The 12,653-nt window shown below is 53.3% G+C and overlaps 1 protein-coding gene across 1 annotated transcript; it reads left to right on the plus strand.

Annotated features, from left to right (window-relative positions):
• Positions 1-4,392: 4,392 nt before the first annotated feature.
• On the plus strand, positions 4,393-8,863 carry CCMA1212_000395 (ABC transporter G family member 11; the record flags this gene model as incomplete). Its single annotated transcript, XM_073697865.1, has 2 exons — positions 4,393-8,769; positions 8,834-8,863. 2 exons carry the CDS (start codon positions 4,393-4,395, stop codon positions 8,861-8,863), a joined length of 4,407 nt encoding a protein of 1,468 aa, XP_073563976.1.
• Positions 8,864-12,653: the final 3,790 nt, after the last annotated feature.

The following is a 12,653-nucleotide window of genomic DNA, read 5'->3' on the forward strand; positions in this document are numbered from 1 at the left end:
CACAGTAGTGATGAAATTGTAATTTAAAGAAAGCTGATCAGTCATGCGAAATGTTTCCGCTAAATGACGGACATGGCATTTAATCAGGGGCGATATGAAGGCAAGTCTATTACTCCGTAAACACGTCCAAATAGGAAATCTCCATCACAAGGGTAGATAATTAGAGAAGAATCAAAAGTCCGGGGGAGGTAGGGTAGAGATGGAAGATTCGTCGTCTATGAATTAGTCTCGGGGCGAAGGAGTCTCCTGCGATTGTCATCCGGAGCTCAGGCCGTGTGCGGGTTTGCGGTGAGCTTGGAGGAGTTGACGTGACTCTTCGTTTCGACGTGGGATGACATTCCTCCTTCGCGTGAAGAACTGCTGCGTGAACGAGAGTTCTCGGTATTTGCGGACGAAGGCGGTCCACTGAACCTGCGGAGTTTCGTGATTCGATGCAACTCCTATGGAGCAGGTCGCAGTGCTACTGCTGATCCGCTGTGTATAACCACACGTACGTGAAAGTGATAGCAGAAAGGGATGATGAACAAGGGTTCACATAGTAGCGCCGGCACTTGACTTCACTTGCTTTCAAGGCATGTTACGACCCTCATCACTGCGGTGAGGGCATGTTGCTCCTGATAGGTGCCTTCACGATGTGTATATACATTCACGGAGTGGTAAGGCGAGTGATGTTATGTTCATCCGAGCCCGAGCAAAAGTCACTTACATCATTGATTTCGGTGTTGCTATCAACCTTGTCTAGCGATGGGATGTCTTTGCTGCTGGCATTCGACAGCACTTGATAGTCTGCTGGCCCTCGCCCCTTGTCCTCTCGTTACGAGTAGACAGATGCTTCTAGTACATGGTACAGCAGTTGTACCAGCATCTCATTGATGTCAGGGATGTAATCTCGAAGCCAGGGGCGTACTCAGGTCCAAGCAGATGGAGAACCGCATCGCCTCGCTTGTGGGGTGTCGGTCTGATAAGGCCAAGCTTCTACTCTTGAGTCGCGGGCGCTCGACGTTGGCGTTATTTACACGTCTGAGCCATGCAGGCATCGCCGGAATTAAGAATGGAATTAAGCGCTCAACCAGCAGCGTTTTACCAAGTACGAGCCGCCGCGGAAGCTTTACTCCATCGATAATCTGCAAAGTTGCCCGTTGCTGGAGATCCGCGAATAGCAGCTAGACTCCCTTGGCTCAGAATGGCGGCGGTTAGTAAGAGATGATGAGTTGCCCCGTCATTCTCCTCGGCGTGATACGAAGTATACGGAGCAGGTCGATGGACTGCACCAGGCCAAGGTAATAGAGGTGTTCCTGTTTACTATCCGGTCTCGGTGTCACGCAGGCGCCCAAAGTGATGCTATTGCCAAATGCCGAGAAGCAGATGCATGTATGAGATCTGCATGATTGAGAGAGCCAGTCCGTAACCGTGGGAGGTCTCAATGTTCCCTCTCTTTGTAAGAATCGAGTTTGCCGATTGATGTCTTTCCTCTTTGCGTATTCGCACTTCGGACGTATGCCCCTAGCCATAAGCGGGTAAACAAGTCTCGGCCGGATACGCCCTCCTGCATGGTCCATACCTTAGTGCTCCTTGCGTGTGGGAGTCATCCGGCGAGCATGGTCTTTAATCACAACCGACGGCGGGTGGAGAGTCCGACAGCTAGCGCAGATGAGAGTCCGATGATTGCTCCACGCGTTTGCCAATGAGCCTGAAGACGACGTTCACGGCGGTTCCAAATCATGGCACGGTTCGATTTGCTACCGTAGAGCCTGGAAAGCTCATCGATGTGGAGATGGCGGGGGCTGACCTCCTGCCTCCATGAATGGCTCTTCCAAAGCTACTCGCCACCCACAAGTCGAAAATTTTCTGTTCCAAGATCGATGACCCTCGGCCTGCAGGGGGGGATCAAGGGCCGGCGGGCGAGAGAGGACCCATCGGCTGAACTAGCTCGGAGGAGGCCGAATTTGTAAGCGACGGCGAGTTGACACACATCACGACGAGCTGATGTGAGAAGCAATTCGTAGTCCGGACGGTGCCAAGCATCCGTGTGCTCACACTCGCTCGAGCCGTGAGACACTTAGGCAAAATGCCAGGCCGGGATTCGTATGCAACACAGGCGAAGCAGCTGAAGAAGCGTCTCAGCCTCCTCATGGCAGTTTGCTTTTGTCAACCACTTCCCGGCGGACTCAACCGGGCCGCAACAGTGAACGGCGTGGCCAGCAGGGGGGCGGCGGGCCGCCGGCCGCCGGTGCTAAAAGGCAGAAAGAGCGAGAGAAAGCAGCGAGCGCCGAGCGCCGCGCTCTTCAAGCCGGAAAGCGGCGCTTCATGTTCCTGTAAGAGTAGTAGTAGTTTGCAACGCAGGCTCTAGGCCCAAGTCTCATATAGCCTGTCCTTGGCTCAAGACTTATTGACGTCCCGCGAAATATCGGCCATGTTGCGTTGCAGTCGGTGTCCTTTCCGAGGTAACAAGTGACATGAGCGGAACGGCGAGAAGCAGGACAGGCGGTGATCGAGGCCTGCGATCCACGTGCTGTACTCGTATTTTGAGCCAAAGGAAGAGCTGTGGATCGTCGTAGCATTTGGATGGGTGCCCGAACCCCTACATGACATTGGGGCTGGCGGTGATGTCGAACTTGCTTCGACCGCTTCTTGGCCATGCTGCACAAACATTGAGGCTTTCATCTTTCGAATGGTGCCCAGAGGGACAGAGACCAAATATCTGGGGAGTATGCTGTTTATCGGTCAGTTTGCTATGGGGACAGAGTGACAGTAGCGGCTCACAAAACTCTCTGGCTGAGCACGACCCTTACTTCTGGGGCTTCCGTAAGACTCGAGCTCGGAATTGCTGAATCGCCCTTACACTAACTGCCCCACGGCCCTGACAAGTCTCAGCGTCACTGGTTGCACGCCGTTCCTCCGTCAAACTGGGAGAATTGCCTTTTCTGGCGCCATCAGGTGCAAGCGGGACGACAGCCTCCTTTACACCCAGCGTGCCACCGCATGCCACCGCATGCCATTGCCGGACGCGCACAAAAGATGTCCATCAGCTGTATGGACGGCGAACTGCAGTTGGGCGCCTTGCAACAGTTGGTGATCTGATCTCAACCGAAAACCAAGACACCTTGATGAGAAACTGGCCGCTCTAATTCCGTAATTCCGCTTTCGGAAATGAAACCTGCTTGTATTAATAAGAAATCTTCCGTCGATGTGCCATTTCAAAGGCCAAGGCATGAAATAGGGAACTGCTCATCTCCTCTGCGTCCACCGTTAAGTCCATCAGAATCTGGCAGCTTGGCCTTGTGGAACCCGTACCCGTCTTCACGGTCATGGCCAGCCTTACTTCTGCGGCATGTCTCTCTTCTGCGGTATGTCTCCCTTTTGCGTTATGGTTCTCTTCGGCGTGACTGTGTGTAATGCCTCGCTTGTCCAACAGCGTTAATAATCATTTCATCCCTCGTCCTTGTCGTGAATCGTACTTTGTACCTCGCGTTTGTAGACTCGTATGGGCAGCATCAGCACCGCGTAATACGCCGTAGGTATCGAATAGTACTTTGCTCTTCGACAGGCAACAACAAAGCAGCCCTCCCTGAGGCGCCCCCACTGCCACCGGTAACCCCCAAACTGTGCATCCAGAGTGGATTCTCGTCGCCGCTTGGCCGGGTTTTACCATGCGCACGGCTGTAGCTCCGGGCGTGTCCCCTCTCTCGGACTTTTGACGGTCAAGCATCAGAGCTGAGCTGGCAAACTCAAGCTGCGGCAACCAGCCGCCCTGCAGGTGGACCGTGGGCTTCGTTGGCCGGCAATGAGCTTCGTGGTGTTTCCCCTAGTCTTAAGGCGAGCTGTGATGCCGTTATCTGGCCCCGGGAATCTTGGCGGGCAAAAGATCCCCTGGCACTCCGCAGGCCCGATTTTTTTCGTTCTTTTTTTCTTCTGCCTTTAGCCGTCAGAAAAAGAATACAAAACTCCAGGCCTCCTGGGTTCAGCTCACCTGGTGGTTTCTGGCTCATCGCTTGATAGCCAGTTCTTGGTTGTCATCCGACGAAGTTTTTGTGTGGAGTCTTCTTTCACCTTCCTTCTCTACTTTACTAGTTGTTGTGTGGTTTCGTCTGGTAGAATCACACCGCTCGACTTCACCGCTTACTCTTTTCTGTTTCATCTGGTCCTCCAGCATTTGGAAGGCAAACGGATCAAAGAGAATTAATTGCATTGGCTCACCGTTATAACTTCATAATCAATATCCTTCCGCCTGTTCATTGGATTTTCGTCGCAATCTTGATCATTCATTCATCAGCTCTTGGCGACGCGAGTACCTCAAAGGTGCCACATTAGACAGCCATCCTCTCGACGACAATATCCATCAACTCCAAACATCATCAACGATATCTTGCGATCCTCTCAGATACAGCCGCCATGTCAGGGGAGCAGCCTCCCAATGGGGAGTCGCTGCCCAGTACGGCAAACTCCGAGCTGGCAAAGGACCTCAACGAGCAGCTGGACTCGACCTCTGTGGAAACACATGTTGAAGCTTCGAATGAGCTCGCCAGAGTCCAAACGGGCGTCTCTGTTGAGCAAGCCGAGGCTCACTTTGCTGGCCTACAGCGCGAGTTCACCGGCGTCTCCCGAGCGAGTCGCAGGAACAAGCACCAGTCTACCGACCCGGAGAAGGGAGCCGCCACTGTCACGGCGGAGGATGACGCCTCCATCTTCGACTTGGAAGCTGCTCTGAGAGGCGACCTCGATGCCAGCACCGAAGCTGGCATTCGTTCGAAGCACATTGGAACCTGCTGGGATGGCCTGACCGTCAAGGGCATCGGTGGCTTCACCAACTTCGTCAAGACCTTCCCGGATGCCTTCATCGACACCTTCAACGTCATCACCCCGCTGCTGAGCTTAGTCGGCCTCGGCCCCAAGTTCACAGAGGCCACACTGCTCGACAACTTCCAGGGCGTGTGCAAGCCAGGAGAGATGGTTCTAGTCCTGGGAACTCCGGGATCCGGATGCACCACCTTTCTCAAGGCCATTGCCAACCAGCGATACGGATACACCAGCGTCACCGGTGATGTGTTTTACGGTCCATGGACGGCGGAGGAGTTCAAGCGATACCGCGGTGAGGCTGTCTACAACGCCGAGGACGATGTTCACCACCCTACGTTGACCGTCGAGCAGACGCTGGGATTCGCTCTGGACGTCAAGATGCCTGCCAAGCGACCGGGCAACATGTCCAAGGCTGAGTTCAAGGAGCACGTCATTACCCTCCTTCTCAAGATGTTCAATATCGAGCATACCAGAAAGACGATTGTTGGCGATGCCTTCGTTCGAGGTGTCTCTGGCGGTGAGCGAAAGCGTGTCTCCATTGCTGAGATGATGATCACCAATGCCTGCATTCTCTGCTGGGACAACAGCACGCGTGGTCTCGATGCCAGTACCGCTCTTGACTTTGCAAAGAGCTTAAGGATCCAGACGGACCTCTACAAGACTTGCACTTTTGTCTCCCTGTACCAAGCCTCCGAGAACATCTACAGCCTCTTCGACAAGGTCATGGTTATTGATGAGGGGCGACAGGTCTACTTCGGTCCTGCAAAGGATGCCCGTGCCTACTTTGAGGGTCTCGGCTTCCTGCCGCAGCCGAGACAGACGACGCCCGACTATGTCACCGGATGTACCGACGAGTTTGAGCGAGAGTACCAGCCCGGAAGGTCCCCGGAAAATGCACCCCATAGTCCAGACACCCTCCTGGAGGCATTCAAGGCGTCTCGCTATCAGAAGATGATTGAGGATGAGATTGCCGAGTACAAGGCAAACCTGGAGAAGGAGAAGCAAGCGCACGAAGACTTCCTCGCTGCCTTTAAGGAGAGCAAGCGCGGCACATCGAAGCGAAGCCCCTATCAGGTCGGTTTCCACATCCAGGTCTGGTCCATTATGAAGCGACAGTTTATCCTCAAGCTGCAAGATCGCTTCAACCTCGTCGTGGGCTGGACTCGCAGTATCCTGGTCGCTATTGTCCTCGGCACTCTGTATCTGAATCTCGGTCAAACCTCCGCCAGCGCTTTCAGCAAAGGTGGTCTGTTGTTCGTGGCACTCTTGTTCAACGCTTTCCAGGCCTTTTCGGAGCTGGGAGGAACAATGACGGGGCGTCCACTGGTTGCTCGGCACAAGGCATACGCATTCCATCGGCCCTCGGCTCTCTGGATCGCCCAAATCTTCGTGGACCAGGCGTTTGCGGCCAGTCAGATTCTCATCTTCTCCATCATCGTATACTTCATGACAGGCCTGGTCAGGGATGCCGGTGCCTTCTTCACCTTCTATCTGATGATTCTCTCTGGCAACATTGCCATGACGCTCTTCTTCCGAATCCTCGGCTGTGTCAGCCCGGACTTTGACTCTGCCATCAAGTTTGCAGTCGTCATCATCACGCTCTTCATTACCACCTCTGGATATCTCATCCAGTACCAGTCCGAAAAAGTGTGGCTTCGCTGGATCTATTGGATCAACGTCCTGGGTCTCGCGTTCAGCTCTCTGATGGAGAATGAGTTTGAACGGATCGATATGACTTGCACTGCAGAGTCGCTTATTCCCTCTGGTCCCGGATACACCGACATCAACCACCAAGTCTGCGTTCTCCCCGGTTCCACTGCTGGCACGACCTTTGTCCGCGGCCGGGACTACATCGCCCAGGGCTTCGACTACCTTCCAGGCGACTTGTGGCGCAACTGGGGCATCGTCATGGCACTGATTGTCTTCTTCCTCTTCTTGAACGTCGTGCTTGGTGAGGTCGTGACCTTTGGCATGGCGGGAAACAGCTTCAAGGTGTACGCAAAGCCTACCAAGGAGCTGGACGAGTTGAACAAGAGGCTGCTCGAGAAACGCGACGCGAAGCGTAAGGACAAGTCTAACGAGGCAGGCTCCGATCTGATCATCAACTCAACCAGTGTATTGACTTGGGAGAGCCTCAACTACGATGTCCCCGTCCCCGGCGGCACACGACGTCTCCTCAACAACGTTTTTGGATACGTAAAGCCGGGCGAGCTGACGGCCTTGATGGGAGCGTCTGGCGCTGGGAAAACCACCCTTCTGGATGTCTTGGCGGCTAGAAAGAACATTGGTGTCATCTACGGAGACGTCTTGGTTGACGGCGTCAAGCCCGGAAAGCAGTTTCAGCGATCCACCTCGTATGCCGAGCAGCTCGACGTCCACGAGCCTACGCAGACCGTCCGTGAAGCTCTTCGATTCTCCGCCGAACTGCGCCAGCCCTACGAGACGCCCATGTCCGAACGGTACGCATATGTGGAAGAGATTATTTCTCTGCTCGAGATGGAAAACATTGCCGACTGCATCATCGGATCCCCCGAGGCCGGTCTTACCGTGGAACAGCGCAAGCGTGTCACCATTGGCGTTGAGCTGGCCGCCAAGCCCGAACTGCTCCTCTTCTTGGACGAGCCTACTTCCGGCCTGGACAGCCAGAGCGCCTTCAACATTGTTCGTTTCCTCAAGAAGCTGGCCGCGGCCGGCCAGGCCATCCTCTGCACGATTCACCAGCCCAATGCCGCGCTCTTCCAGAACTTTGACCGTCTGCTGCTCCTTCAGCGAGGAGGACGCACCGTGTACTTTGGCGACATTGGCAAAGACGCTGCCGTCCTGCGGGCCTATCTGGCTCGCTATGGTGCCGAAGCTGCTCCGACCGACAACGTTGCGGAATACATGCTCGATGCCATCGGCGCCGGTAGCATGCCCCGGATCGGCGACCGTGACTGGGCCGACATCTGGGAAGACAGCCCCGAGTTTGCCCATGTCAAGGATACAATCATCGAGCTGAAGCGAGAGCGAGTGGCGGCCAACCAGGCGAGCCCCGGGGTCGAGAAGGAGTACGCGTCTCCTCTTTCGCATCAGATGAAGGTTGTCGTTCGGCGCATGTTCCGGTCCTTCTGGCGTTCGCCCAACTACCTCTTCACCCGCCTGTACGCTCACGTCGCTGTCGCCATCATCACCGGTCTCACGTATCTCAACCTGGACAACTCCAAGTCGTCCCTCCAGTACAAGGTCTTTGTCATGTTCCAAATCACCGTGTTGCCCGCCATCATCATGTCGCAGGTCGAGATCATGTACGCCATCAAGCGGGCTCTCTTTTTCCGCGAATCCTCGTCCAAGATGTACTCGACCTCTTCGTTTGTCACGGCCATCATCCTCGCCGAAATGCCCTACTCCGTCCTCTGTGCGGTGGCCTTTTTCCTGCCCCTATACTTTATGCCTGGCTTCCAGACGAACCCCTCTCGAGCCGGATTCCAGTTCTTCATGGTGCTCATCACAGAACTCTTCTCCGTCACTCTGGGCCAGGGTCTGTCGGCGCTTACTCCCTCGCCTCGCGTCTCGACCCAATTCGATCCCTTCATTACGATTGTCTTCGCTCTCTTCTGCGGCGTCACCATTCCGTACTCTCAAATGCCCGAGGGCTGGCGATCCTGGCTGTATCAGCTCGACCCCTTCACTCGGCTCATTGGTGCCTGCGTCACGACTGCGCTCCACGGGCTCGAGGTTGTTTGCAAGAGCAGCGAGCTGAATCGATTCACCGCCCCCAACGGCACGACCTGCGGCGAGTACATGCAGCCCTTTTTCGAGAACGGAGGACCCGGCTACCTCGTGTCCAACTCGACGCAGAGCTGCGAATACTGCTCGTACAGCGTTGGCGATGAGTTTTACGTCCCGTTGAACTTGAGCTTTGACCATCGGTGGAGAGATTTGGGTATCTTCATCTGCTTTGTTGTCAGCAACATTACCATTCTCTATCTAGGAGTACGTTTCCCCTCTCCGTCTGATTTCTCACACTTGATTCGGTATGCTAACTCTTTGCTTTTAGAGCCGATTCGTCAACTACAACAAGAGGTAGAGAGCGAAATAGAAAGAAAAAAAAAGGCCGGTGCTTGTATATATGTGTCGGCCACGTTACTGAAGCGCATAAAGAGCGAATTCTGCCGTTGCATGAGCAAAATCTTGAAAAAGTTAATCAGGAGTACACGAGTTATGCTTTGTGGGCAATTAGAATACGGAAAGATATCACGTTAATTAGATGTAGATAGTTTAATAATGAGCAAAAAGCAATGGATGACTCCCAGTACGACGAGGCTTTGTTTCCTCTCGATACTTGCTCGCAGATACCGTCAGATAGAGTAATTTTGTATGCGACAAGCCGGCTGCAGCAACACTCACAAACTATGCCCTCCACGTCATTAGCCTTTTGTTATTTGCGCACTCAGAAGACAAGCCTCGTTGATCTCGAATAGTACGAAATTCGTCGTGAGTTGTGAGAGATGATTGCTGGGAACCAACGCTTTTGTAGTCTGCCTCTATTCCTACCGCTACAATCTGCTCGGGTGAATCAAGTTAAACTTGACTCGATTCAGCCTTGCTCAAGAGCTAAACTGCGTTGTTGTGGGTATGCAGAGAGATGGTCTACGGTTGAAATGGTGATACAAGCATGCAACCCTGCTTCTGATCGTCCTATGAGAATGTTCATCTGCGAACCAATGTGTAGCCGAGCTGGTCGACAAAGAGAGGGCTTGCTTAGTGACCTGGACGTATTATTGATCAAGAAAGATTAAGCACGCTTCTGGGGTGCGGTAGCTGATCTGAAGGCGAGTTGTGCTTGGAGTTTCCTGGTTTGCCCCCCCTGACGAGAACTGGGAGGATGATGCGTAGACGTAGCCCAAGCCTAGACGGGGCACGGCATCGAGATGAGATGATGGATCACATGTGTTCCGTTCGTTCATCTACATTGAGCATCATATGCTGATGTTGAGAACCAGGATAGAAGATTGACTATTTGTTGACGCATTTCAGGGGCAAGCACCGACTTACACGAAGAGAGCATCGCTGCCAGGGGAAAATGGTTCATGGCCAATCAGTAAATTGTGATGCACTATCGAGAAGCAACTGCAGCCAAAGCTGAGCGAATAGAAGCCCAAGAACAAACGGTCAAAGTCCTCGTTGCACCACCCAGACGAATAGACAGACGGCTTTGCCTGTCCAAAGGCACATCAAGTTGACTCAACCCTTTCACATGCTTCAAGCAAGCAAAGACAATGGGCATCAAGTTCTATCAAGTGACTCGATGACTCTCATCTCCGCCCAAACATTCCTTCATTGGTCATTTCGAGCCCAAGGCAGACTCGCACCGCAACCCAACCAAGGAAACCCCCCCCTTCGACCTGAGGCAAACACTGTTCCTTCCCATGACAACTCCATCACAATCAGCATCACAGCGTTCAACCATTCTCACCAATAAGACGCCAAACAAGCTCAACAGCCTCCTTAACATCAACCCAGTGCGAGGCACACTTCCCGTCACCGCACGCCGTGAATCTTTTCTCACCGCGGTATCAACAAAGGCATCGCCACCGCATTCATCATACACCCCCCCTACCCCCTCCTCCACATCCATCACGTTCAGGAGGACGGAACCTGCATGCATGAATCGATGGACAAAAGCTAGCAGAAACAAACACAGCCAAACAGAAAAGAAGGCAGACATCGTACACGAAAACTCACGCCAACCAATCGTTTCCCCATCAACTCGCCACGCAGAAAAGGCAACTAAACTGATCCGCGCCATATATCGCCATCGTGAATATCGCCCCCATTTTGCAAATCCGGGCAGCGCGCCTTTGATGTTTCTCCACGCGGCATGTCGTCCTTCCACATGCGCGTTCCTTACATTAGAGAGAGGCGAAGGAGGGGGAGCAGAGCGTGGCACGTGAACACGTTGACGCGCGAGTTTGCATCGAGGATTGTTCTCGGAGGCGATGGCGACGAGGCGCGCAGAAAAGGCTCCTTTTTTCAGATGGCAATGCAAATGCGCGAACGCTCATTCGCTGAAAAAAAGGACAAATCGAATCCTTCGCCACGAGATTCCATCGTCTGAAGCGCCGCGTTCTGGCTGCTGCCTGCTTTTCATTAGCCTGATTCACGACTTATATCGCTCCATCTTCCTATTCACGCCTTACAAGTCGGCCTCACGACGCGAAACGTTCTTTGAGAGCTAGCGAGGCATCTACACGCGCGCGTCCCTTTTGCCTGCTCTTGCGTCTTCACCCCAGCCCCCATCCATCTAAGACACAAGGCGAGGGCTTCCCATCCAATCGATCGGGAACTATGTAAACCAGGGGGTGGTTGGGGTAGGCGTGACGACGTTTGCCTCACAATTCCCATTCTGTTTTTGCATTTCGCCGTGGTCATGAGCCCGCTCGATATCAAGATGGCAAATAGGCATAGCAAAAAGTCCGCGTGCTGTGAGTCATTCCACCCCGACCCTTTCTTCCCTTGTCTTTGCCTCTTCCCCCAACCACCTTTCCAGCCATCGCACTTTTGACGGATTCCCGAAATCCTGGGACCTTTTTGCGGGTTGTTGTCTATCAAACGGTGCCGCTGCTCCCGGGTATTATTCCGCATGCACATCACAAGAGGTGTTTTGTATGTCTGCGTGTGTGTGTGTGTGTGTGCGTGTGTGTGCTGGACGAGGACGTGTCATGGAGAAAGGGCATCCCCCCCTGATCTATCAACTCCATTGCGTCATGCCAATGACGGACAAACCTGCCCATCACCCGCCTTGCACACACACACACACACACACACACACACACACGCAGAGGGAAAACGAGCTGCAGCTCCCGAAACAGGCAAATCTCGTAAAGAGCTTGCAGATCGACAAGAAGCTCTCCTTTTTGTTGGGCACCCGATGAATCAACTTCCAGACCGCTCGCGAGCAGAGAGACAACTGACAAAAGCTACAACTCACAACCTTGACCACCGCAAAAAAAAAAAAAAAAAAAAAAAAAAAAAGAGAGAGAACCGGCTCCGCGCCATGACGTAACCACCCGCCCGCCACGTTTTCACGACCCCCATCTGGGCCTCTCCCGTCCGCGGTCGGTCTAGCGTGTGGCGTCACCCCAAAGCCGCTGTGGCTGAGTCACGTGTACTACATGCATACTGTGCCATCTCAGTGTTCAGTGGGAATTACAGTACGCCATAAATCCAATCATGCACAGCCACATCTGTGATGCGTTGCCCACTCTCTCATCCCATCTCCACGTGGCCGGAACAGGAAAGGGCGACCAAAAATTCCACCATCCCCATCTTTGTTCTTCAAGAGTTTGTCATGTGTTGTGTGTTGTTACGGCTTCTTCGTTTGCGCGCAAGCCTCTCAGACGCTCCATCCCGCTGGCTCCCGCGACGAGACAACGCCATCCAGGTACAAGCTTCCAAAGCCATTTGCTAGCAGCAGTAAGCAAAAACATTTGCAAATACTGTGGAAAGCCCCGTGTAGGTTCCCAACAACAGCAAGCTTTTCTTTCGCCCTCGTCCCGTCCCTAGCACTGCAAGGCGCAGACTTTGGCGCTGCTATAAAGAAGACAAAGTTTTATATATTGAACTCAAAAGTAAATGGAACGAGAAAAACATGTTACATATGGGTGATTCGAAAAAGTATTCCGTTTGTTTGTTTTGTGCGTTGTCTGGCATTCAATCCGCAAGCGAAGGGAGTTTTGAATTTCTCCCGGCGCGTCTTAGACAAAAGTTTCCTAAGATTTCGAAGCCACAACCAACGTAAGGTACGTGGGAATCGATAAATCAGCTCGCATCGTCCTCAACGAAAAAACCACGCCACTAAGAAGAAAAGAAAAAAA

This window comes from Trichoderma ghanense (assembly GCF_004382785.1).
Source record: "Trichoderma ghanense strain CCMA-1212 chromosome Unknown scaffold_0, whole genome shotgun sequence".
Lineage (NCBI taxonomy): Eukaryota > Fungi > Ascomycota > Sordariomycetes > Hypocreales > Hypocreaceae > Trichoderma > Trichoderma ghanense.